This window comes from Rousettus aegyptiacus, unplaced genomic scaffold (genome assembly GCF_014176215.1).
Source record: "Rousettus aegyptiacus isolate mRouAeg1 unplaced genomic scaffold, mRouAeg1.p scaffold_m13_p_5, whole genome shotgun sequence".
Classification (NCBI taxonomy): Eukaryota; Metazoa; Chordata; class Mammalia; order Chiroptera; family Pteropodidae; genus Rousettus; species Rousettus aegyptiacus.
In genome coordinates, this window is record NW_023416308.1 from 114082414 (window position 1) to 114110318 (window position 27905).

At 42.1% G+C, this 27905-nt stretch overlaps 2 protein-coding genes across 7 annotated transcripts in view; one reads left to right on the forward strand and one right to left on the reverse strand.

Moving 5' to 3' along the window:
- Positions 1–21281, reverse strand: CPSF7 (cleavage and polyadenylation specific factor 7). Of its 5 annotated transcripts, XM_016134205.2 has the most exons (11): positions 21200–21281; positions 20472–20580; positions 14593–14811; positions 13639–13742; positions 13087–13259; positions 9963–10377; positions 9373–9491; positions 7006–7174; positions 6187–6354; positions 2494–2514; positions 1–2081 (listed from the first exon to the last, which is right to left on the reverse strand). In XM_016134205.2, the coding sequence occupies exons 2-9, from the start codon at positions 20523–20525 to the stop codon at positions 6192–6194; spliced, it is 1416 nt and encodes a 471-aa protein (XP_015989691.1). In that variant the 5' UTR covers positions 20526–20580; positions 21200–21281; the 3' UTR covers positions 1–2081; positions 2494–2514; positions 6187–6191. The 5 variants fall into 5 exon arrangements, with proteins under 5 accessions (XP_015989691.1, XP_015989692.1, XP_015989690.1 ...); XM_016134206.2 differs by lacking the exon at positions 2494–2514 and having other exon boundaries at positions 13114–13259; XM_016134204.2 differs by lacking the exon at positions 2494–2514.
- Positions 21228–27905, forward strand: part of SDHAF2 (succinate dehydrogenase complex assembly factor 2) — a 10421-nt gene continuing 3743 nt past the window's right edge. The window contains exons 1-3 of one of the 2 annotated variants that reach the window (XM_016134210.2): positions 21228–21468; positions 24485–24708; positions 24787–24896. In XM_016134210.2, coding sequence (XP_015989696.2) covers positions 21433–21468; positions 24485–24708; positions 24787–24896 — 370 coding nt within the window. In that variant the 5' untranslated portion in view covers positions 21228–21432. The remainder of the gene's footprint in view (positions 21469–24484; positions 24709–24786; positions 24897–27905) is intronic. The other variant, XM_016134211.2, reaches the window with a different exon arrangement.

Genomic DNA, 27905 nt, shown 5'->3' on the forward strand with positions numbered 1-27905 from the left:
AACAGCTCACACCCCATTTATTATTTAAAAATACTTTTTTACAAAAGGAAAAAAATACAATGCAGTATAAAAGATTGACAGCGTCATCAAGTTTATTACACAATTTTCAACCTATCAGAAAGACAAACAAATCACCGACAACAGGGGGACGGGGCCTTGGCCTTTTCGAGGGTTGGGGTTTTTTCCTTTTGCTATCAGGAAATAAAACTAAAAATTGTGTCATTGAGTAAAAACAAAACAAAAATGGGGAGAAAAAATTCTCCGGGTAAACGGCTTTTCTGGTATTCTATATATATATTTTTCCTTAAACTGTCACCTTACTTGGTTTTCTCTACATTTTAAAAAGACACCCGGAGCTGCTCTCGAGGATAAGCACATCACTTAACACTTGGCTAGTTGGGCGGGGTGCCACGTTCTGAAGTGGAGATGGGGACGGGGTTGGGGACAGGGGGGAAAAAAGCTACACACCTGTAGCCTCTGTCCCGAGGGAATGTGCCTCTCCAACCCTGGGGGGACTCCCTCAGTGACTGATTGAGGGCTATGTCAGAAACGTGCAGGGAACAGAGGAAGGGTTCAGTCCAACTCAGTCTCTCCTCTCTGAGCCAGAAGGGTCTCCAATGACCCAACATTTCATATGCCAAGTCTCATCTCACATGCCACATCTCTTCCCATGTTAGATGTCATGTGCCCTGCAGATGCATGCGCAAGTAGCATCCATCGCCCCGTGGGTACTGCAGGACCCTGTTGCTGCTTCTTTCTTCAGCAACAACCACGTCACAATTTGGATGGTACGGGAAAAGCAATTCCATATGCCTGTGTGGAAAATGGCCCCCAGAGTGGTGGTCCTTAGAACTCTGAGCTGAGCTCATCCAAGTCACGGCTCCACTTCTTCCCTGCTCCTTATCGGAGGCAGGAAGTACCTCCAGGCAGAGCGAGGGGAGCTAGTAAGTCAATATTCAGAAGGTGGAAAGACACCAAATTTGTGACTTTTACCTGTCTACCAGTGCCAGGTTATCCCACAATAAGTAGAAGTATGTACCTGGGGGATGCAAGCCCATGCTTACATCAAACCTGAAAAAAGAAAAGCCTATGGAAGTAGGTCGTATCCTGCCCAGATTGCCTCTTTCCCCATGCCTCTTGGTACTTCACAAGGGTTCTTCACTGCTGAGGTCCGATATCCCCACCCTCCCAATGGCAGTACCTTCCTCTAAAACAAGGAAGCGGCCTTCTCGGGGGAAGAGCTCCACTTGTGAAACGGCAAAGCCCCAGGGAAAGGGAACACCTAGTAGAGCTGGTTATTGCAAGAGGCAACCAAGCATGAAGCAGCAGAGGGTGGAAATTGACTCTGCCGGGCTCCCCAGCAGAAAGCAGCCTCCTGGGCCTTCTCTGCTCAGGAGGGGCAAGTCCACTGAGGAGGCTGGGCAGCAGGGACCTGGAAGGACTCAGCCCTCTAGGGGGTCAGGGAAACAAACCGTCAATATGTAAGAGAAAAAAGCAAGAGTAAGAGAAGCTTTTCATAAGGTAATTTCTGTTCTCATGGTCTCTCCTCAAAGGGCTGGGAAGGTAAAGGAATTAAACAAAGTGTTATGTTAGCATGGGGGTTGGACCCTCTTGGCCCCATCAAACCTAGTGCTGAGGGCAGGACCCTGGGCATATTTTGGCACACCCAGTCACTCTCCTAGACAGATCCTACATGGAGGATCCATTTTCTTTGGGAAGAAAGTCTTCCCAGCAACCTCACCACTAAACTGCTCCTGGAGAATCAGAAACTCATACGTTTCCTTGGACAAAGCACCATTCTCTATGGAAACCAGGGGCCTGGACATATTTTCTTCCTGTCTGCCACCCCTCCCAACCCCATGAAGTCTTTAGGTTCTTTCTCCTGGCAGACAGGAGGTGTGGGATTGGGAGAGCTGCCAAGCAGTCTTCAATCCTGTAGGGCAGAGGGTATTCCCTGGGTGTCTGGAGGGGGTGAGGGGTTTGGAGGAAGGGGGAGGGGTGGATCGGCCTCCGTCCTTTAGTCCTGATCAAGGTGAGGAGATGCAAGTCCATTAAAAAAACATTTGCTTCCAACCAGACTCCTGTAATGAGAACATCAGAAGAGAACACAAATTAGAAGTTACTTTCTGATTAACGGGCTTAAATGAATTACACCAGCAGTTTCTAATGTTACATCACATGATGTAGGGGATAGACAGAATGCAAGCCTGGGGGAAGTCAAAGAAAGCAGGATTGCCTGGGAGTGTCTGGCACTGTGAGTAGTGAGGGAATGGTTGGAGAAGCTACGGTGAGTAGAGAGAAGAAAGCAGTGACATCTTTAAGATCAGGGAGAGAAACATAGACAATGAAATGAGGTCTCGGAGTAGTTTTGATTGAAAAGGAGACTTTGGCTGGGAAAGTATGGAAACTACATTTCGAGAAAGTTGCTATGAGGGAACATGGTGATTTTAAATGCTGTTTCAGAAAATCTATTCTGAGCAAGTCATAGCTTACCTTAAGGGGAGGGGGCAAAATCTGGAAATGGGAGGTACAATGGTGAGAAGACATGTGTGTACATAACCACAGGCATTAACCCCCACACCCCCAAAAAGCCCTCGCAGGGAACACGTACTTACACAGGAACCTCCTAAACCCTTTTCTTCTTTTAAAGAAGCCCTGGTTAAACCTGATTCCAAACAGCATTCTATGAGTACGTTATGTGTGCATGCACACACACACACACACAACTAAAAATGTTCTAAGCAGTACTAAAACTCAAGAGATTTTAAGACTTTTCCCAGATGAGAGCTGTGGGTGAGGGACCAAGAGGCATGCTAACACCAAGCTCGAGTGATCAGGCCAGGCATGGAAGTAAAAGAAAATTATTAGCAGTTACCATCCAAGAAACTTAAAAGCACAGTTAGGAACTTTTGCTGAACAATAAGGCACTGTTAAGCCACTTGTCACATCTCTCCCTGGTCCACTCAGCCCTTGTTCCAATGTTGCACTATCAATCTACAGGGACTGGCTTGGTCAGTCTGACCACATAAAACAGAATAGCTGAACGAAAAGGGGGGATTAAATTCAAGCTTAGGATTTCTACTAACACCCAAACTGATAAGACAGCACCCACACAAATGTGCACCCTTTACGCACACACTCTAACCTGGAGGAGCCAGCCAAGAAAAGACACCCACAGCTGCGTGATCCTTATAACACTCTGAAATGCCACTTTTTCAACTCAGGAGCCTCAGAATCAGTTATGGCCTCTGCCTTCTGGCTTCTCTAAACACCTATATGCAGTTAGGTATTTGTCTCATTTTCTGCAGGGAAAACTGAAGCCCTCAGAGCCTTCTCAATTTCACGTCAGTTGGGCTACTGAATCTTTGCACTAGACTAGGAGGATAGGAATGAGGTGAGACTAACCATAGTTCAAGCAGGATAAGGACCTAAAATAATGAAACAATAGCTGAGAACTACAAAAAGCTAAAACCACCAATTAAGAATATCCTCAAACTCCAAAGAATACACACGTATACACTGAAAGAGACGTACTTTGGAAACTGGTCCTATAAGACAAGCTGCAGATAACTAGTGCATCAACAGAAATATAAACTATAGCACCCAATTCTTAAAGGTTATGGCTATATTTTAGTGGGAGTGTTTGAATGCAGACAAAAGCCAAAGACTGCTGAAGTGGGCCAATCAGACATCGGACTCCAAAGGTGGTGCCTATCCCAAGGAAGGATGGACAAAGATTATTCATCTACTGCTGATGGAACACACCTTTTGCTCTCAGGAACACTGTTCACACAATATAAACACTATTATTTTCTTACTAAAAGGTATTATACATAGAAGCTTGCAAAGTTCTCAAAATAAATGAGGTCCATGCACCATCTCCCCAACATGAAATCTAAGTCACAACTTGGCAACTGCAGATGGAATTAAAGTGTCTTTAAGATGAATATATGAGAAACTGACATTTTTAGGGTCTCTGATTCAGTTCTTTTGGACTAAATTATTATTTGGATAGAATAACCTACATAGGAAAAATTGGAGACTTGGAAACCTACCCCAGAGTTCCTTTTCCTCATCTTGTCATAGGCCCGCACCAGCCAGTGACTGTTTTCTAGGAACTACCGGGTTATGGTTTTCAGTTATCCAAACTGAATCATCCTCATAATGGAAGAAATAATCCCATTTTACAGGTGGAAGAAATTAAGTAAAATGACAACCAAAGTCTCAGGTTCAGATGTTCAATCCCCAAAGTACTAATAATCAGAGGATTTCACAATTTTTCTGTCAAAAGGCTGTGAGAAGCAAAGCCACCAGAATGGTGACATGTTGTTACATGTTCTAACCACCAAGTGAACACAGCCCCAGAGACTATAATTCATGCTCTACACAGACCAAGTAACGTCTCCCTGGTCACTCTTATCCTAGTCAGCTCCAAAGGACACGTACTGTGGGCTGCAGGATTGGGCAAGGGTGGTGATAAATGGCCCACGGCGACACTAGCAACTGTGTGCGCTCCAATGAGAAGGGAAGGCCGATACTGCTGCACAGGGATGAGACCGGAGCAGAGTCCTGCTCTAATGCCCGCCCTCCTGCCTACTCCAAGACTGAATTAAGCCGAAGCTGTTTGTGGGCTCCATCTCCCCGGGAGTCTGCTTTTCTAGAGGATGTGTCAGTACCTCCCAAAATTCAACCTACTGCAAAATCTAGAAGGAACTATCCAGAACCCACACCCTAACTGGTATCTTAGATTTCAATGTCAAGATTCTGTGGAATGAATGAGTGGTTTAAGAACAGAGAAGGGAAGCAAGTAAAAAATGTCAGTAACTTTTCATTTTCCCACTTATCTGCCACCTACAGAAGATGACAAACTTCCCAGCTATAATTCTGCTTAATTTAATGCCAAATGACATAGTAGAGGGCAGGAGCCAAACACAGCAAGACTCCTTTTCATGTTAGGTTGTTGGTAAGGAAAATACTGCAGAGTTTTCCAATTGTTTACAGCCCTTGCTTGTGACCTTCAGGCACTCACAGGTGGGGAGGTTTCCTTCCTGCTTCTTCATCCATTCATCCAGCTATCCACCCCAAAGATCCCAAATATAACCATTCCCACTCCTCACCTCCCTTCTCAATTACCATGACTTCAGACCAACCAAATCAGCATGTAACTGAGAACATTTTCATAATACACTTGATATGAAACCACAAAATTGAGAAGAGACCCCAAAGTCACCTGGATCACGCAGCAGCCTTCGGAACCACAGACCACCCTAGCCAGAGTCTAAACTACTTTTAAAGATCTCCACAGAAACGGAGTCAACAACCATTCTTGCTTCCCTACATACTAGAAACCATCTGCTGGAAGCTTGCTTTCAGCAGAGTGCCGAGCTGATGGGATATAACTTGGAGCCAGTTTGAGAATAAAAACAACAGAGCTGGAGCCCCTGGAGCCAGGCAAGCCTAACTCAACGTTTCAATTACCTGAGTTACTATGGTCCCCCCACCTCAACTCTCCTGCTTTTGTGTTGCTTTGAAAAAGAAATATTTGCTGTCAATAAGCTTTTCCAAAACAAATACATCTTGCCATTGAAATATCCTCCATTGTCTCTAAGGCTATTAAGGACAATTATTTTTTTCAGATCAGTTTTCTCCTGTCTAAATATTGTGATTTTCAAAATCTTTTTAATAGATATTACTGTTTTACTTGAAAGGTTGCTGGGGTTAAAATATAACAATGATGAAAACATGGCTGTCGTTTATTGAGAACTTACTATATGACAGGAACTACAGGTGCTAAATGCCTATGGATTACCTCATTGACTACTCAGCAATCTAATGAGACAGCTGCTTTGATTATCTTCATTTACAAAGTGAAGAACTGAGAATCAGAAAGTAATACGGCTAGAGGAGCTGGATTCCCACTCTGGCACTGCCTGCAGACACAGAGCTGTCTCAGATACCAGGGCAAGGCAGCCAAGAAGAAAACAAAAATAACTTCCTATCAGGGCCATCTCAGGGTGAGACTCCTGACAAACAAGCAGGAAATCTGCCCCACTGAATTTTCAGTTACCTAAATCAGAAGTCCTCCATCCCCTCTACTTGCTTTAAAAAGAAACAGAAATCTTCACTATCAACAATTTTTCTTTCATGAAAGACCTTCCACCAGCCAGAAACGGGGCTCCGTCCCACCTTTCTCAGTGGTGCCGGTCCCGCTCTCTATCCCGGTGTCTCTCATGCTCTCGGTTCCTCTCTTGGAAATAATCGTCATGCCGATCTTCATTGTGAAGCAGGTCCCGGTGCCTCCTGCTGCTCTCCCGGGACCGGCTAGGTGACCTCTCTCGGGACCGATGTCTTTTCCTATTAGAAAGAGCCTTCAGCCTCACTCGGAAGGCCTACAACATTCTTGCCTAGAGTGTTGTGTTTTGGTGTCTTCTAGTATTTGCCTAAACCAGCCTTCTACTACTCTACCATGGACCCGCTCCCTGAGGATGTTAGCTCTTTGAGGACTCATCTCTTTTGGGAAAATAAGAACAGTTAAATTTGTTGAGATCTTACTAATGTATCAGGCACAGTGCTAAGAGCTTTACATGCATTATCTCCTCTAATAGTTACAATAGGTTGGTAAGTTCAGTACTACTATCATCTTATTTTTTTAAATGAGAAAAATAAGGCCTAGAAAGTTGGTAATTCCACACTGAAGGTCATACAGGTGCTAAAAACTGGGATTCAAATCCAAGCAGGTATGGCTCCAAAGCCCATGTTCTTAGCAATACCAACCTGTCTTTTTTCCCTAAGTAAGCCCATGCCTCACCCAACACAGATTCCAGACATTATGACATTTATTAATGCAGGTGTTTAGTTAATGTCTTCCCCTTGAGGACATGAGGGCTAGGTCTGCTCTTTCAGCCAGGTCCCTGCCAGATACTCTGGGCTCCTTTGCTCCCCCTGTCAACCCCTGCAAGAGTGCTGCTCAGGAGTGGTAGGCTGCTGAAGCGATCATCGACTCACCTGGACGAGCTCCCGCTGGCACCCACACTGTAGGACTTGGCTTCAATGCCATGAAGACAGTCCTTAAGAGAGGAGATGAGGACACGGCAACGCTCATCATTGGCGACCCGGGACTGTTTGATAACAGCAATGGCTGTGAGCAGCGTCTCAATCGCGTCACTGTAATCCCCTGACAGGGGGACGGATGGGAAAGGCCAAGGATGAGCAGAGGCAGTAAACTAACTGGACCAAAAGGAGAACTCAGGAGGATACAAACCAAGAGTAACTAGCTGTCCCACAGAACCACGGTAAAATGGATGAGGCGGAAGTGGCAGGTATAAAACTGGATGGCCCCTATATTCCAGTAGTTTGGAATCAAATAGAGATTCTCAGATATTCCTAGTGGATGTATAAATCGGTGCATAAATGTCTGAGAACTATTTGACAACATGCATTAAAATAAACAACGTGCAAACTTTTTGACCCAGGAATTCCAAAAATTTTCTACTTCTGTTTACAACTATGTATGTTTAACAGTATTCAGTATTGTTTGTTGTGTTAAAGAATTCAAAACAACTTAAAGTTCTTCAATAGGGTCTGGCTATATAAATTACACAACACTGGTTTTACCGAATACTACATGGTTGTTAAAAAGCATGAGGTAAATCTGTGTGTAAACAAAGTAATCCATGTAAAGCGCTTAGCACAGTGCCAGGCACACAGCAAGGACTCAATGTTAGGTACACTGATACAACAGATGTCCGGGATGTATCTTAAAAAGTTACAAAACAATATTTCATTTTCATAAAAACAATCAAAATTATATGTATGTTTCATGCACAAGAAAAAAATCTGGATAGGCAAAATTGTAGAAGGCAGATGTGTAAGTGGTCCTTGTGCAGAGGGCTTTCATTTATTAACACTGCATATTTCTGTCTGAATTACTTTAAGTCTATAATCAGATGTGTGTATACATGTATGTAATGTGCATCTAAATGTATATGTAGAATGTGTGTGTGTGTGTATATGTATGTATAATTAATTAATTCATTTACTTAAATTATGCTGCCATCAAGAACTAGTCCCCTCATTCCCAAATCTGTGCAATGCCTGGCGCAGGGATAGTGGCCACAGGGTAGGTACCTGTGTAACACTTTTGTAAGCTAAGTCAGGAGCATAAAGGACAAGAATAACGCAAAGAAAGCATGAAACCAGACAAGGGTCTAGTGATGAGGACTGGCGGCTTCCTCTGTGCAAGGCAATAACAAAATAAAAGCTATAGAAGAACTATGATTCTATGGGTCCAGGAACACCAGGGGAGGAATTTTTGCCTGTTTTATAGGCATTCAATAAATATTTGTCCTTTGAATGACTGACACAAGAGTGGAGGGAGACAGATTCTGGTCTTGATCATCTCAGTGTAAAGGAACTGGTGAAGATTATTTTCACTATAGTCCCTTGTATATCTGACAATGAGCACAGATTACTTTTTAACTTAAAGAGATTTATTCAGATGCCAATAAAGGTTTTCTAGAGAAAAAAAATATATAGAAAAACAGAATATATACACTTCCTATCTTTAACCTACTCTGTGGATTCAAATTTTATAGCCAAAGATGAGAAATCATGAAAAAAAGATGACAGTATTCAGGGTTAACTTATTTCTTAGGATATCTGGCAGTCTACATCTACATTCACATGGGAAATGCACAGAAAGTAAGTGAATGATTAATATAATGTGAAATGTGGACCAGAACCCTGAAACTTCCTATATTTCCTTCTTTTAGGAACCAAAGATTCTGTGCCTGAGGCTCTCAAGAGTCATGGCTTCTGGTTCTGCCCACTTAATATTACAGCAGGGCAAGTTAATTAAGAGCATATTATGTCTTAAGATGAACCCTGCAGACTTGCCTCTTTCTAGGACAGGCTACACGGAAGCCACCAGCTCTCCCTAGACCCCCAATTTTAATTAGATTCCATATCAAACCATCATCTAGTTGAGGCATCAGTCCTAAAAACCCAGGGTCTGCACTCGGTACTGGATCCACTATATAGACACTAGATCCACTGAGGTCAAGATCTCCATGAGACAGGAATTTCATTCTACAACAAATACTGCAATGAAAGGGTATTAGTTATTCACATTCTAGGCACTAATTTGGTTTTCATAGGGCAGGTCTAGACAAAGGCTAAATACACCAAAGGAGTCCCAAAAGCCAAAAAATCAGGTTACATATTGCTTTTTAAAATGTGCCGCTCTTGAGAATCTAACAGTGCTCCAACTTTATTTTGAATTTCTTGCCAACTAAGTAGCGGAACATGAAAAAATGGAAAAATAATGCAAAAACTAAAGGCAAGGAAAAGGCAGCAAAGGTAAGGTTGAGTTACCTGCACTGGCTCCAGATACCGCTTTGGAAATGGCACTGCTGGAAATTGCTCTGTTTCGTTTCATGATCTCTTCAAATTCTGCTTCACTCACTGTAGAGGGCGGAGGGCCCGAATCTCGGCTGCACAGAAATAATACCATTCCTGAGTGCCCACCTCCCTTATTACCTTTACCACATTCTATAATACCATGTTATTTGCTCTCCTGTATAATGTCTTAAACATTTTGTGTGTTCATGTTCTCTTCACAGACAGGATTTGTGTCATGTACTTTTATAACTCTGGGGTGACCTGATAGTGCTAAAAATCCAGTCTTCCTGACAGCCACTTATGGCAACTCGATTTAATCAAGCTCCTTAACCGGAGACATGAAACACATAATGTGGGTCAAGAGGTTAAGATGTAAACAAAATACCAAATAAAAACATTATCCAATATTTTGTATTTCCTAGGACTCAACGCTATGACAACAGTTTCCACAGGGAAAACACAAAAATTCAGTGCTCATTTCCTCAGGAAGAACAAAATGCTTCATTCACATTGTCTATCCTCGTACAACTGGCTCAGATCTGAAAGGAACAAGATAGTCTTACCTTCCATGGTGGTTATAGGGTGCCGAGGCCTTCATGTATGTATCTGGTGGAGGCCCCACTGTAGCATTTGGTGGGGGGAAGAAGGCTGGATTGAGGTGAAGGGCAGGTGGGATGGCCCCAGGGGGAGGTACAGCCAGATGAGGAGGTAATCGAGGAGGAGGGGGCATGAGATGCTGGTAGTGAATGCCAGGAGGAGGAGGAGGGACCCCAAAACTTGAGGAGAGAGGTGGTGGAGGTGGAATTGGGGGTGGAGGCAGACCCATCAGGGGGAGGGCTGAAGGAGGACGATTGAAGTAGGGTAGCACACTGGGGGGCTTATCCACACGGGCAGATGAGGGTACAAGGTTCTCAGAGGGTGTGGCCCGTCCATCAGCAGAATCGCTAGAATCTCGGGAGTGGGCCCGTGGAGGTATTCCTATAAAGCAAAAAGGAAGTACCGTTACTGCGCAGGCTTTAGACATACCCATGGGACCAGCTCACCCTTCAGTAAGAGGCGTGTGACACCATACTGAGACAGGTGACAGGCAGCTGAAAAAGAAGGTAAAATCATCTACTATCTTTTCTTTGGCATCAGAGAAAAAGGTCAGAAATCACTTGGTTAAGACATAAACCCAGGAAGCAATATTACCCTAAATTCTGCATGTCAAAACACTTTTTATCCAGATTTCTGGGCTTCATATTAAATTTGTCCTTAGATTTTGTTTATATTTCTAAGTGCAAAAGGATCCTAATAACCCATGAGAGAACGACTGTGTTAAAGTATGTTCATTACTGTTCAGCTGGATTCAAGCTGATTTGAAATCGCATGCTCCCTGATAAGAATTGAAGGTCTCTCTCCTTAGACTGGTCCTAATCGACCTTCTCTATCCTGCTGTACAGTTGGAATTTTCCCCCTTGCCAAGGTGCTTTGGCTAGGGAATTTGGGGGAAGAAAAAGGAAGGGCAGGGGATAGGTGATACTTCCTCCATCCACATACCAAAAGCAGTGACTGGCATGGAGTAGAGGCATACAATGAAGAGCAGGAGACTGAAGGTTGAACAGTAAAGAGAAAATGGGAGACAGGCCAACAAAAGATCTGCCACAGAACAAGCAGATGGTACACAGCCAACAGCAGGGACTCCTAGCACGAGCTTGGTACAAAACATGCTGCAAATCTGGGAACTCCCACTACATTTCAATGGCCCAAATGCTCTACCCCACAGAGCAGCGTAGCAGGAACATCATCACAGCATGCTGATATGGTGTTACGCACAACAGTAACTCAAAGCATGTTTGTATACGGCTGGAAACATGGCTGACACTGTCAGGTCGCTTGGTTAAATGTGTTCCCTCTCCAACTGAATAGCCTACTCTAAACCTGATTAACATGGCTTTGGCAGTCTTGGAGGTAGAAAGATGCTGTTAGCAGACAAGTGTGGAGAGAAAGAAAAGTGCTCCTTAAACTGAAACGTGTAAGCCCCAACTCCTGGTGAAAGCATGAGGTAGAATTAATCACCCTAGCGACCACTTTGGTTTCTATATTGTAGGATATTACCAGTGCCTATCATACGACTTTCTTGCTTTTTGTGTCTCAAACACACAGCAACTTTCTTCTTCCTTAAGTTCTCTCAAAATGAAGGAAGAGCGATTAGCAAGTATGAGTTAGCCACCTTCGCAGCTGAAAGGGTTGTTTGTATTTATGGCTACACATCCCAAGAGTAGCAACCATTTTTAAGCAAAGGAAGTCCAGAGGCCAAGTCCACCAACATGATATAGCAGAAAGACACCACTCAGTCACCACCACCATTTCAGTAAAGAAAGGTAACACACTAAGGAGTGAACGGCCAAGTGGAGGCAGGAATGTTACCCCCGATGCGGCTGTAAAATTATGCATCTTTGGAAAGTCTGAAGAGGAATTATAGAAAAGACTCTGAACACAAGGGACTTGAAGATTCAAGGTGTCAAGGAAGAAGTGTGTGCCTTCAAATCCAGAACGACAGGAGCTCACCCCACATCTGAGCTCTCAATCTAGTTAAAAGAACAACTATTCCTATGCAAGAGAGAAGTGGCCGTATTTCCACCTTCAGTCCATCAGTACAAGGTCTCAGTGGACCACCCAATCAATTTAAGGCACTATTTTAAGAGCAGGACTCTGACCACCCCCTCCCACTCCTCTCCACTGTAGTATAAGAAAAGTAAAGGTAGCTGGCTGTTTCAGGCAAGCCTTGCAGGGTGGCTGCACCTTCTGAGGTCAGGACAATCCAAGGTCTGCTCCTCAGGTTTCGCAGGTTCAGAATCTCAATTTTAACAGTTCACCCAGGGGTAATTGAACCTTAGGAGATTGATTCACACTAACCAAACTCACAAGAGACTGATTCATAAACCAGAATGCCAATTTATTAATTTACAATGAGAAATGTAACTGCCAAGCAGACCGGAATACTTGTGTCGGCTGGTCAGCGCATTCTCTTCCCAGTAGGAGAGCCTAGTTGGGAAACCAAATCAGTATCAGAAGGTGACTTGGTGAGTACAGTCAGAATAAAGGGAAGAGGTGAACTGAAGGGACACTCTCGGGGAACTAAGACAGTGTAATGCAACTTGCTTTATAATGGGAGATACCTGCCGAGCAAACTAACATATTCAGGGAATTGAAAGGGCATCCCTGGACAGCTGCCTGGAGAAACATTGTTAAGTCTTACTCTCCAGCACCTCTTTGGTCAACTCCTGACAGAGCGCCTGTCCTATCTATGTTTATTTATGACATTACAGCCATCTCTATATAATTTAGGGTGGCTGCTTCTTGGTAATTTATAGAGGCATGTCTTACGATTAAGCCCATTCACTATACACTGATTTTTAAAAACAGAAACACACAATTTAGAATTGACAGGAACTTTAAACATCACATATCTAGTTCAGATGGGGAAATAAGCCCTAAGCAGTAAAGTGACTTGCCCAAGGTCACATACTTCATGGCAGAGCCAAGCTAGAACGTGAATCTACTTCATTCCCAGCACATACTGATCATACCACCACCCGCAACCGCCACCACCCTCTCCCAACTCCTCCACATTGTAGGCTGAGCCTACACCACAGAAAACACACCCACAGCCTTCCCCCCTTCAGACAGATGGTCTCCACGTACCCCCTCTTGGGACTCGGACGCACTCACGTTTCCGAGCCTGTGCCTCAAACTGTGACAGGTTCTGCCTAGTGGCTGGCCTCACATCCACTTTTTCTCCATTGAGAACTTTTCCTGGCAGGAGTTCCAACAATTTGTGGACAGAGTTTTCAGAGGCTACCACCACCTCAGCATACCTTGAGGAAGAAAAATAAAAAAGGAATGAGATCTAGACAAATGAGAGAGGAACAAAGAAATTCTCTTCCACTTTTGGTGAAAGCTGGTAAAGCAAAGGATATTTTGCTATTATTAAACATGCACACACACAAAATTACCAACAAAAAGGTGTCAGCCTATAATCTTCCTATTTGAAATTAGAAATCAGTTTTCTTTGCCCCTCAACAGATGAATGTTCTACATTGCTGCTAGGTTCCCATTCTAAGGCAGCTTGCTAAAAATCAAAGGAATAAACTGGGCTAGGGGCTGGAAGGATTAAAATCCAAGGCTGAAACACAGTGCAGATCTGTTATTCCAATGGTTACAAACTAAAAGGGGCTTCTCAAACCCAGACCTCACCCTTTGGACTGGCCATTTGCTCGATTCTCTGCAAATTTCAATTCCACCACATCATAGACTCCTATAGAGCGAATAACCTGGATCAGCTGCTGGTCTGTGGTCCACTAGGGCCGGCAAGATGAAAAAGGAAGAAGCGTCAAGAGCCACACCCCCTCCCCCCAGAATGTCCCAACCATTCCCCCAAACCTAGAATTCTAATCATAGCCATGACCTCCCACAGGAAACCCAAAAGCCCATCAACATTTCAATTAGTGCAGGCTTTTTTTTACTGTCCTTGCCCATAAAGAACTCCAAGAAAACCCACCCCTCCCCCACCCCATCTTTAGAGACTGAGAAGATCAAAACTTATTTTAACTTTGACTGCCACTTAGGCTGTCTAGTCATCAGTTCAAACACTAACTATTAACATCTTTTAATTATAGAACTGATAAGCTACAGTTGCCCAATGTCAGAAACTTTCCCCTCAGTATATACATGTCCTAATTTGGAAAAACAAAAAACAAAAACAAAAAACCACCACCAGCCCCAAAACATGTCACACAATAACTTGCAGAACAACAATCACCACCTACCCCGAGTGTACTAGAGCTATCAAGGTCTTTGATCCCTGTCACCCATCATTATCACAGGACCATCTAATGACCACCAAGAGTTCAAGGTGTTCACTCTGAAATCTCATCCCACAGATGACCCTGCTAGACATAAAGCCCCAGGGTCAGGGGTGGTAACAAGATGGCAGAAAAAGCAACTACCCACTTAATCATTGCTTTCTTCGGCATCAGTACGTCCTCAGGATAGTTCTCTTTCAGAGATCAATCCAACCTGATCCCAGGAAAAAGAAATCCAACCCCATCAGAGCACAAAACAGTGCAACAGTGGTTTTTGAAAATGCCATCACCTCCCAGTGCTCTCCCTCCAGCCCTCCCATAAGCCTTTTTGGATACCCATGCTCACCCAGGAGAAGCTGCCCACATAAACAGCAGCTCGCCTATTACGCAGGCCACTATAGGTGTACAGAATTGCAGGGGTCTTGTTATTGGGCTTGGGAGATGGCTCCTGGCGAACAGGAGGAGGTGGCTCAGTGCTGCTGCTTCTGTCATCTGAGGGTTGTGAGGTGGCTGTCAACACGTCATCATATAGGTCAATCTGATCTGTATTGTTGAACTCTGGATCCTAAGAAATGAGGGGTTGGCAAAAGTGGGTTTGCAAACCTTTCATTTAGTTCATTCTATTTCACTCTAGTTCACTTAGAAGCTAATCAAATACTTCATAAAACAACGTACAAAATGTCCTTGTCCAATTCTAGGAAACTAGGTAAGAAAACTCTCTCATTTAAAACTATTTCACTTAATTATGCTTATGTAGGTTTTTCTCTTTTCTCTTTAGACCCTGTTAGTTGTTTGCAATGTTCCTAGCTCTAGCCACCTAGGAAAATTAAAGGTATATGATGATTAAACAAGAATGCAAACGCAGAATGCAGAGATCCATCTGCTACTGTTATCAACAAGGTCAGCTTCTATAGACTACATGTAAAATATCACTAAGGAAAACAATTTCAACATCTTATGCTATTTCCAAAATCAAGAGTTACACAAAACTTACTATTCTATTTAATAAGAAATAGAGTGTATTTATTTAGAAATAGAAAGCAAGGGAAAAGCATGTTAAAATGGGAATGAATGCAAAAGAATGGGTTACTGGTTTAAATTATTTGATTTACACGAATGATTTGGCAAACTTAAGACTCATGGTACATAATCCCATCTTTCTTATAACCATCAAAGAAACATTAAAAGGGGGGAGGGATAGCCTTGGGAGATTTTCCCTTACTAAGTTCTATTTCTCAAGTGACATGCAGATCTAGTACATGACACCTATATAAGAGATATCTTTGAGCAATACCAGCCACATTCAATGATACGCAAAAACAATGAAAAGGTCTCTAAAACATAAGGGTCAGAAAAGAGAAGCATCTACATCATAAGCTGTGTCACAGTAAGCATTTACAGTGTAAACGTGTATTCTGGAAGATATGAAAAATATACTTTTTGCCTATGTGATATGTTACTGTTATGAATTGAATGCTTGTGCCCCGCTCCCCATCCCGCCCTGATGCATATGTTGAAACCCTACTCCCCAATGTGATGGTATTGGGAGGTGGGGCCTTCAGGAGGCAATAGAATTAGCTGAGGTCTTGAGGGTTGAGCCCTCATCAATGAGATTAGAGTCAAGAGAGAGCTTGCTTGCTCTGCTCGCTACATCATGTGAGGACACAAGCTAGTGGTCTACAACCCAGAAGAGGGCCCTCACCAGAATCCAAACCTGATCTCAGCTTTCTAGCCTCCAACCTATGAGAAATAAATTTCTGCTGTTTATAAGCCACCCAGATTTTGGTATTTTGTTACAGAAGCCCAAGCTGACTAACCCTACATACCTAAAATCCTACAACCATAGTAACTATCAAGGGATCTTAATGTTTCAGATTTTGCAATGTCATTATCTCAGACGGGATTTTTTTTCAGGTAACACTCTAACATTCAAATAGCGCTAAAGATGATGCTGCCAAAATGACAGAGACAAGGAGAAGCTTAAAGTGCTTTAGGAAATCTACAGTTCATTCATGTCATTGCTGCCTTTTTAAAAAAAGTGAATAAAAGAAAAACCAACATTAGGTAACTTGTCTAGTTCTCTGGAGAGTCATTTCCTCTAATGTAACTCCGGAAAGGAAGCTCCTATGACTTTCGCTTTTCAACGCCATCACAAGAACTGCTGACTCTGAAGTGAGACTAGAGAGACTCACTACAAAATTCATTCTTAGACCTACATATTATCACAAACTTTTAGAAACAATCTTTTAGTTTCTCAGCTTATCTAGAGTACAATGGAAGAATATTCACACTAAGATAATACTATTGGATTGTTTTGCCAGCCAAAGGGGAAAGGATTCTACTTTGAGGCGCGTAAGGAATTTCAAATATCACGAATACTCTATGAAACCCCACAAGAGTTGAGTTTAAACCATGTAAAAATATCAGAAAAAGAATGGCAAAAGTGAGTAAACTTTTTAGAGGAAACTTAAAAACAAGAAATCAGTGAGGCAAACACAGGAAGACTGCTCTAGGCAGACAAATCTATAAATAAGAATTTTGCATAAAAATGAGCATGTGAAGAATGGGGAGAGAAGCTAACACTGCAGAGTGCAAGATGGATAATAAACTGAGTAAGGTGAAGACGGCGAGGGCTAATAACTTCGCAGGTTGCGTGTAAAATAATTTATAGCCCTGATATTTCAAACAATTCCAACTCTAGATGAATCACTTATTTATTTATTCATGTACTAGCTATGGCCATTTGCCCTTGTGGTTTAAGGCAGAGTAAGAACTTAGAGAACACCTGATCCTCTCCAATGTTCTAATTCTTGGAGAGCACTACTTCATACCAAATCTAGGATTTCAAAATGGAAATTCTTTAAAAGGAATAAAGAAACACACTATCTTGGATAGTTGGTGAAACCAAATTGGGATTCCTTCTATACAGTATCTCTGATTCAGAGATGTGTTTGAAAGTTGTAATAAAAAATTACCACTGATAATTGGGTAGCAAACTAACACGCAGATTTGGATAGCTCAGAGAGGAAATCTCCCATACTGTAGGCCTAGGCAAACTATCTACTCTTTCAGGGTGCCTTAGAGAATGATAGACTCCATCCTGGAAGACCTATTGTATGGAACTTACCACTTCAAGAAACACAAAAAGAAATGACTGCAAAATTGTCGTAAGATTCAAATGGTCTTTCTGGGCCATAAAGCCTCAGTTCAAAGAAGTTGGCAGGAGCTGTTCTGATGTACAGAGAAAGCATGTTGAGGATTCTGTTGAGGAAACAACTTATCAAGTTGAGTTTGGATTTAAATCTGCTAACACGACCAATTCATTTTTCTTCAGCTGGTAAGACAGAAAAACAGGTAATGGCCTGTTTACCAAATAAGCTGGTGATTTATGCAGTGACAAATTAGGTTAAAGCAGAACCTAATTCTACAAATTAAGTGAACAATACAATGTTTTACGTGTATTGTAAATTACATTCCAGTACGATTAAAAAGGAACTATGTCTTTAATACTGAGTAAATATCTCAGGAAGAATTCTGTGTTTAATTGCATAGGAAAAATTGTGATTGTCTCATGAAACTTCTTGGTTAACAAAAAAAAACCCTGCAGAATTTTGAATTAAGTAAGAGCTTCCTCAATGTATTCTCATTGTTTTTACCATCCAGCCCCCTTTAGCTGGTATCTGAAGGAAGTAATAAAGCCTGTGATTTATTTTTCTCAAAGCAACCTACTTGATACCATTGTTTCTTTAATTGTAATCACAACTAAAAAGTTTTGGCTTTATAATTACTATTTCCGCAGTTCTCACTTCACACCCTCCTCCTTCCCTGTCACTGTCCACTGTCCTCAACCACCAGAACAACACCTCTTTTGAGGACAGGGATCCCCCTTTTCCGCCCTTTTACCTCACTAGTCCCCTCAAGTGCCTAGCAAACAGAAGTAGCTCAATAAATACTTGCCGATGGAAGTAAAGAAGAGAACGAGGCATAGCGCCTAGTTCAGAGCACCTGCCTGTCTTAGCACTAGGAACAGAAACAAAATGCTCAGGAGAGAAGCAGCTCTCAGTTACTTTTCCAGAGCCTCTCTCCCCAGTCCAATAGAGCAGCTGTGAGTCTCAAGACTCCTGACGTAACAGGAGTGAAGTAGCTCAGCAAGAGAGGCATCTGCAGCTCGAGCTATAAGAGATCAGAGTCAGCACCACGGGGTTCCAACTAGAAACTGTGTTCATTTTCCCTGGGGAGCAAAGTACATGTGATGGAGTTTTGGTGCGTGGATCAGCTTGCAGTGAATCACTAACATTCTTAAAACTTTATAAGACACTATCTGCACTAGCTGCCTCAGTCTAAGCCTGCTTCTAACAATCCTAGCCAGACAGAAACTTGATAATTTCTTTAGCAGCCTCCAAATAACACTAAAACCAGCTTTGTCAAAAATTAACTCATTTATAGGCGGAAAAAAGCACACCTACCCCCGACCTTCCACAAGACATAAGACATTCAAAATCAGTACTTTCTTCAACTTGCCAAGCATCAAATATTGTTTGGTATATATGCCTACTAGATTTCCCCATACCATCTTTGCTCTATCTTTAAAATCTTTTTCAACAAGAGACCAGAGAACACAAATTGTTAAGGGCAATGACTTCTACTCTGACAAGGCTGTGACCACTAGAGAAGACTTGTGTTTTCCTGATGACCTACAACTTATAATGCATAAGAAGTTTTGAAATCTCATTTTCTCAGACCAAATGTAGCTAGACCTGTGGTCAAGGACCCTGTTCTGCTCATCTCCCAAAGTGACTCAGCAGCACTGTTATCAATCTACAGAAGGGAGCCAATTCCATGAAGGGAGCCTTCCTCTTTTCTTGCTATCTTGTGTTAAAAAACAAACCATAACTTGTTAAAAAGTAGTAAAAGTCAGATTCAAAGTAACATGAAAAACTCAGGAAAGCAATGGTTTGTAACTAAATTAATATACCAAACCTTTTTTTATCCGTAATTATTTGACTTGTTTCAAAATTAAAATTTTTTCATGTATTCAGGCCAATCAGCACCCCACTCCAGTTTACCTGAGACACAGGAAAAGGATGATCAAAAAGTATAAATGGTGAAGCTGTATAATGGGTACAAGGTCATGACACAATTCTACTTTTGTGTTTTTAAATCTTTACATTAAAAAGGCATAATGCATTCAAAAAAAATTTTAATGTAAACTAATGCCAAGTGAAAAAAATGGCATGTACTTCAACCTCTTCTGTTGCCTCATATCAAATCAGGGCCCAAGCCATACACTTTCTTTCTCTAGTCTGTTCTTTTTATCCCCTTTCTCGATCCTTATGTGTACCCATTAAAAGACACCAATGGGAAAAAGACAGTTTACTCAAGTAGAATGGGTTGAAAACAATCCAGGTAAGACATCAATGAGTTTTAAATAGTGGCTTTGGAACGTTCTTGAGATTTAACTTCAAGAGCTCAGATTTGAACTGTATATGAGATTAGTTTCAAGGGAAATCACTGTATAACGTTCCTTAATGTTACATAAAGAGACCAACAAATCCAACTTAGGTTATGTGAGGGAGTCTACACCTGCTTTTCAACTGGTTTGTCCAAAACCTTTACCTCTACCCTCAACACCCAATTAAGATTCACCTATAAAATGTGCTACACCAAAATACCTCTAGACTTCTTAAGATTGGGCTCAAGCTAATTATAGAAGATGTAAAACAATAAAAATAAAGCGAAAATTAAATGTCACAGTATCTTTCATAGTGTGACTTTGCACTGTCTTACAGAAGAGGGGGCTGACTATATTTTTCCAGCTGCAGTTCGAGAGAATCTCAAAGGAATGGGTATCAATACTGTCCTCATGAATATTACAACAAACACAATTCTGATTTTAAATGTGGTTAGTGTTTGAGGAGACAGATATACAACTTTGGCTTCCTGGGGCAACAAGTTCCACAGGTTGATTCACCAATCTATTAAACCTAATTTTTATTTGCTCTTAAATCAAAGCCTTTAAAATTAAGCCTGGAGGCTTATATTAACATAAAGCAGAATGGTCAGAAGTCTTGTAAGTCTTTGCTAAGGGAACAATTTTAGACCCGATGAGGCGTGTTCAGGCCAATCCTCGAGGGCTGGTGGCACAGTCTGGAACCACCGCAAGTACGCTGGAAGTGATTCTTCAGCGGATCCAGGAAAATCCCAATGCTCCCGTTGACCCCTCACCTGATTGAACTCCTCGTCAGCGTATATATCAATCAAGTCCACTCCTTCTGACATGGCTCCGGAAGGCAGACCGCGAGCCCGGATAATGAACAAAGTAAGAAAGATGCCACTGAGGAGAGAGGCAACAGTTAGATGGCATGAGGGTCCTGGGTTGGAAAGAGGGCAATGGTTGCCAACCTCCCGTCTCCAGAGACGCAGCCTCCCGGCGGCCCGAGCTTGGCCCCACCCGCTCCGCTCCGCCCCGCCCCCGGCCTCGCGCCGCCCCTCGCTCTCCCAGGCCGCCGGGGCTCGCGGGGCTCGCTGCCCATCACCCTTGGGCCCGACCCGAGCTGCGCTGCAGATGCCTGTGGCGCGAAGGGAGCGCCCAGGCCTCTGCCTTTAAGGGCCCTTGGACGGCGCGGTGGAGAACGCCCGCGGCGAAGCCCGCAGCCCCAGCCCAGCGCACCTGCCTAGGCCCTAGGGCGGCCCCGGCTAAAGTCCCCGAGGGTCCCGGAGCTCCAGCCACCCCCGCGCCGCACCCAGGCCAGATCCTAGCCCCGAGCTAGGCCCGCCCCGCTCCCTCCCCACAAACCCGGCCCAGCGCCGTCGGCCCCCTCCCACAAAGGCCCGCGCCTCCCTCCGCCCGCCGACTCCGGCTGCCCCAACCTCAACCGACTCCCTCCCCGCCTCAGCATCGGCCCCGAGCCCTCTTCCGGCCCACCCGGCCCCCGGCCGCGCGCCCCCGTTACCGGGAATATGGCGGCGGAGGCGGCGAGTCCGGACTAGGCCCGAAGCGCGCGAACCGCTCTCGGTCCCCAGGTCCCGCCTTCCCCCCCCCCACCCCGCCACCGGCGTCACACGCACAGCCACTTCCGCCATACGCAGAGACGCTTCTTCCGGCTCGGCGCATTTTCCGCACGGCCGGCGCCCGGGAGTTCCCGGAAGTGGCTGGCTCGCGGGTTTCCGGTACGGGTCAGGAAAAATGGCGGTGGTCACCGTGTTCCCGGCTCTATCGCGGGTGAGGAGAGTGGCTGTCCTACGGTACTGGGCGGGCCACTGTGAGGACTGAATCTCGTCTTCCTCTTCAGTCTTGGAGACCGCGAGGGACATCCAGCTGCCTGATAGCCCAGGGCAAGGGCAGGTCCAAGGAGAGGTTGATCTTGCAAATTAGTAAACCCAAGTCGCTTCCATCCTTTCCTGAGCCCACTGTGTGCCTGTCTTGTAGTACCGTTGAGCGATCAGGCTTCCTTCCAGACCCAACTCGAATTTCACCTATTTCCCCAGTGGAGCTGGCCAGATCGCCTCTGGGCGCCCCTTCTCTCAGTTCTTAAGTCTCTCTGCCTTTAAGTCTTCTCTAATACCTATCCCAATTTCACACCGCATTCCAAGATCTCTCTTTTTTTAATGTAGGTTTTTACCACTGTAAACTTAGTACTGCTTTTTGCTGCATCTCATACTATTTTGTATGTTGTGTCTTTTGTCTCAAAATATTTTCTAATTTACCTTTTGATTTTTCTCTTTGATTCATTTGAACCATTAGTTGTTTTAAGAGTGTTATTTAATTTTCACACATTTGTGTATTTTCCAGTTTTCTTTCTGCTGTTGATTTCTAGTTTTATTCCACTGTGGTCAGAAAAGATCTCCTATAATTTCAGTCTTCAGCTTCTTCTGTAACTTAATGTGAACTATCCTGGAGAATATTCCCAGTGTGCGTAAGAAGAATGTGTATGTATTCTTGCTGCTGTTGGGTGGAACGTTCTGTATATGCCTGTTTGGTTCATTGGCTCGATAGTGTTGTTCAAGTCCTCTGTTTCCTTAATGATCTTCTGTCTGGATGGTCTGTCCACTTTTGAAATTGGGTAATGAAATCTGTTATTGTGTTGTTATTTCTTCAGTTCTGTCAACGTTTGCTTCATATATTTGGGTGTTCTGATGTCGGTTGCATATATATTTGTAATTGTTATATCCGCCTGGTGAATTGGCCCTTTTATCATTACATAAGGTCCTTTATCTCATGGCAGTTTTTGACTTCAAGTATTTTTTTCTAATATAAGTAGGGGCATCTCTGCTTACTTTTTGGTTCCCATTTGCACGGAATATCTTTTTTCATCATTTCACTTTCAACCTATGTGTAGCTTACATCTAAAGTGAATCTCTTGTAACAATATAGTTAAATCTTGTTTTATTTTTTAATTTTTATCCAGCCGTTCTATTATGTATTTTGGTTGGGGAGTTTAATATATTTACATTTAAAATAATTACTGATAGGGAACTTAATATTTCTATTTTGTTGTTTTCTGCATATATTGTAGCTTTTCTGACCCTCTTTATCTCACTTGCTGTCATCTTTTGTGTTTCGTTAATTTTTTTTTTTTTTATGGAGACATGCTTTGATTCTTTTCTGATTTTCTATTGTATATCTTCTACAGGTATTTTCTTTGTGGTTACTGTGGGGCTTACACAAAACATCTTCTACTGTAAGCTGGTAACAGTTTAACTTCAATCTCATACAAAAACTGCTCTTTAACCCCTTCCCACTTATATTATTGATGTCACAATTACATATTTTTATATTATGTATCCATTAACATGGTTTTTTGAAAATGTTTTTGTTTTTACTTCCATATCAGTATTGAATTTATGCACCACCATTGTAAGATTACAATATTCTGTATTTGTCAAATATTTACCTTTACCAGTGAGCTTTATGCTGTCATATGATTTGTTTTACTGTCTAGTGTGCTTTAAATCTTTTGGGCTTCTTGAATTTGAATGTCCATTTCTTTCCCTGGATTTGGTAAGTTTTTGGCCATTATTTATTCAAATGAGCTTTCTGATCCTTTCTCTCTTCTGAGACTCCTATAATGTGTATAATGGTCTGCTTTAAGATATCCCATAAATGTCTTGCGTGTACTTCACTCTTTTTCATTCTTTTTTCTTCCTCCAATGGGTAATTTCAAATGACCTGTCTTTGAGGTTACCGACTCTTTTGTTTGGTTCTTTTTAATATTACTCTTGGTTGATATTCTTATTTTGTTCACACATTATTTTTCTGAACTCATTGAATATCTTGATGGCAGTTATTTTGAATTCTTTGTCAGATAATTCGTGTACCTCTTTCTTTAGAGTTGATTTCTGGAGATTTATTTTGTTCCTTTGATTGAGCCACGTCTCCTTGTTTTTTCTCATCTCGTGAAACTTTGTGTTGGGACCCACGCATTTGAAAAAATAGCCATCTCTCCTAGTCTTTTTGTACTTACTATATACCAAGAGACCTTCACCAATCAGCCTTACTAGAAATTCTGGGGGCCTTTCAATTCTTTTGAATGGATATATATTTTTTGGATTCCTGCATGTCAGTTCCTAATTAGAGGAATTTCCTGGCTTCTTTTGTCAGGAGCACATAATTTTTGGCTTCCTCTGTGTCTGTCTGAGGTACTGCAGGTTCTTGAGTTGCCACAAGCCTCCTAGTTCTTTTGTTTTCAGCCCCCAGGCTTCAATTGTATCCCAGGTCCCATAAAGAGAATTGGTCCCAGTATTGCTGTAGAGTGGGAGGAGAATGTGGGACTCCCTATTCTGTCATCTTGCTAATGTCACCACTGTCTTATCACATCTTAATAAATTTTACCTTTCTTTAGATTGCGAGCCCTTGGGAGATTAGGGTCTATGCCATCACTGTATGCTCAGATTTTAACACAGGCAAATGACTGGAATACAAACCATACCATAAGAATTTTAAGGCACTGCAAAGGAAGGAGAAAAATATTTCTACTGGAGAATTTCTAGAAGGGCACTGGTTAAGAACATGTTTGCAGTTAGAGCTAGGTTTCACTTCTAACTGCAAGTAACTATTTAGGTGAACTCGGTAAGTTTTTAACCTCTCTAAGCCTTGACTTCCTGAGCTGCAAAGTGGGGTCAGTAACAGTATAACTTCTTTAGGACTAAATGAGAAGGAATGCATTTAGTACCTAGTGTGTTGAATGAATGACAATGATGTTATTTGCTGTTATAAAGATGTTTGTGGTTTGTTTCAGGTGCTTGCTCTATCAAGGTGCCACGTTGTATCTCCTGTGCTCAGTACAACATCATTCAGACGCTTCTACAGAGGTGACAGCCCAACAGATTCCCAAAAAGATATGATTGAAATCCCTTTGCCTCCATGGCAGGAGCGAACTGATGAATCCATAGAAACTAAAAGAGCCCGCCTGCTGTATGAGAGCAGAAAGAGAGGAATGCTGGAAAACTGCATTTTGCTGAGGTAGGGGAACATGAGTCTTGGTGTCACTTCTCTTTGACTGGAGACAGCCTTTCAACTTCTTTCTCTTTCCTTTTTTAGTCTCTTTGCTAAAGAATATCTGCACCGCATGACAGAGAGACAGCTGAACCTCTACGATCGCTTGATTAATGAACCCAGTAACGACTGGGATATTTACAGCTGGGCTACAGGTACTGATAAGCAGCATAATGTGAAAAATAGGATGATTTGGGCTGATTTGAGTCTGGAATTATAACCTTGGCATTTTTTTTTTTAATTCATATAATAGACACTCAACCCAAATACTCTTCAAATTTTTCCAAAGTGTACCAAATTTATTAGTTAAGATTCTTTGTAAGTAGTAGAAATCTATTCTGGGTAACTTAAGCAAAAGTGGAATTTAGTGAAATTGTATGGGAAGCTCAGAGTATCAGAGGGAAGGTTGAAGGAAAACTAGACTGGGAATGGAGAAGAACCAGACGGCTCTATAATCCACAGAGCAGGAGTTCTTTAGTAGTCCCATTCTGGCTCTGCCTTTGAGGAACGAATTCTCACTGTTTGGTTAGGATTAGCTTTGGCTGTGCGGGGAAAAAAAAAAATCCAAAATAATACTAGTTTTAAGCAGGACAGAACCATATTTCTCCAACTCATAACAGAAGTCCAAGGTAGACACACAGAGGGGTTTCAGAAAGTCATGAGGTCCAGATTCCTCTTGACTTGCTACTCCTTCATCACCAACATGTGTTGTCTGCCTTGTGATCCAAGGTGGCTGCTGGGGCTCTATCTGTCATGCCTGTATTTCAGCCAAGAAAAAAGTGTGTAGAAGAGCACACGCATTCTTTATGGATCTTCAGGAAATTTTACACCATACTTCCACTTAGTTTCCATTGGCCACAATTTAGTCACATGACTAGACCTCACTATAAGGAAGAAATAGTCTATTCCATGTGTCCAACTAAATTGGGGATTCTGTTATCAAGGAAAAAGTGGGAGAATGGATATCAGCGGGTAGCTCATCCATTTCTGTCACACTCTGGGTCTTGCACTCAATATTTGTATCATAAAATTGAAGTCATTCTGTAGGTTCCAAGTATAAAATGTGATAATGGATAATGCTTTTGATATTACATCTAAGGACTTGTCTGCTCTAATGTTACAAAGATTTTCTCTATTCTAGGAATTTTATAGTTTGGAATCAGTTGTTCAGTTTCTCAAAAAAAAAATATATATATATATATCCTACTTGGATTTTGATTGGGCTTGTGTTAAATCAGTAAATGAATTTGGGATGATTCTTTCAGCAATTTAGAATTATCTAGTCTATGAACTTGCTATATCGCCATTTATATAGGTCTGATTTCTTTAATCAGTGTGTTATCTATTGCATCACAAATTATCTCAAAACTTACTGGCTTAAAACAACCTACGTTTATTATCTCATAGCGTCTGTGGGTCTGGAATCCAGGCATGGCTCAGCTGGCTCCTAAGCTTTAGTCTGTCACAAGGTTGCAGTCAGGATGTCAGCCCAGGGTCAGGGTCTCATCTGGAGGCTCAGCTAGGGGAGGATCTGCTTCAAGCTCTGTCTGGTGTTGGCAAATTTGGTTCCTCATGGGCTCTTCAGTCCTTGCTAGCTGTTGCCCAGAGGCTGTCTGCTGTTCCTTGTCACAAGGGCCTCTCCCACATGGCAGCTTGCTTCCTCAAGTGTGCAAACCAGGAAGGGAACAGAGTCTACTAACAAGATGGAAGTCTCAGTGTTTCGTAACCTAATCACAGCAATGACATTCTATCATATTTGCCAGGTTCTGTTGGTTAGAATTAAGTCGTTAGGTCCAGCCACGTTCAGGGAGGGGGATCACACGAGGACATGGTAGCAGGAGGCAGAGATTGTTGGGGGCCATCCTAGAATTCTGCCTTCCACAATCAGCATTTTATGGTTTTCAGCATATTTTGCAGATTTATAGCTAGGTATTTAAATATTTTGGTGCTATTATAAATGGTACTTAATTTTTTTTTCAATTTCGCATTGTTGGCAGGCTATAGAAATACAATTGATTTTTGTATACTGACCTTGTGTACTGTAATGTTGCTAAACTCAGTTCTAGAAGCCTCTTTATGGATTCTTTGGGATTTTCTGTGTAGACAGTTGTGTCATCTGTAAACAGAAGTAGTTTTCCTGTTTTCCAATTTGTATGCTCTTTTAGTCTTTTACCTGTCCTGTTGTGCTGTTTAGGACCTCCTGTGTAATGTTGAATAGCAGCGTTGAGAGCAGACGTCCTTGCCTCGTTCCCAGTGTTAGGGGGGAAATATTCAGTTTTTCACCATTAAATATGTTCGCGGTAGGTAAGTTTTAAATGCCTTTTATCAGGTTGAGAAAATATCCTTCCGTTTCTGGTATGTTGAATGTTTAATCATTAATAAATGTCGAATTTTGTCAAGAGCTTTCTAGGCATCTCTAGAGATTATAATTTCTTAGTGGTGTGATTTTTTTCCCTTGGGTTTATCGAGATGATGGATTGATTTTCAAATATTTAACCAACCTTGCATTCCTAGGATAAACACCACATGGTCACGATATGTATTGTTTGATTTAATTCACTAATATTTTGGAGAGCATTTTGTATCTGTCTTCATGAGGGTGTTGGTGTGTTCTTTTCTTGGAAGATTAATCATCTGGTTTTGATCAGGGTGATACTGGCTTCATAAAATGAGTTGTGAAGTGCTCTCTCCTCTTCCATTTTCAGGAAGAGTTTGTAGAGAATTGGTATTATTTCTTACTTAAACATTTGATAGAATTTGCTAGTGAAGCCATCTGGATCTGGGAGTTTTTTCACTGAAAGTTTTAACTATAAAGTCAAATGTTTTTAAATAGATATGGGACAATTCAAGTTATCTATTTCTTTTTGAATGAGATTTGTTAGTTTGTATTTCTCAACAAATTTGCCCATATCACATACACTGTTGAATCTATGGACACAAAGTTGTTTGTACTATTCCCCTTTCATTTTAATGTCCGAAGAGCTATAGTGAGGTCCCTCCTTTATTTCTAACATTGGTAGACTGTAGGCTTATTCTTTTTTTCTTGACAAATCTGACTAGAAATTTATCAATTTTATTAATCTTTTCAAAGAACTAGCTTTCGATTTCATTTATTTTCTCTTTTTCTGTTTTCAATTTCATTAATTTTTTGCTCCTATCTTTAT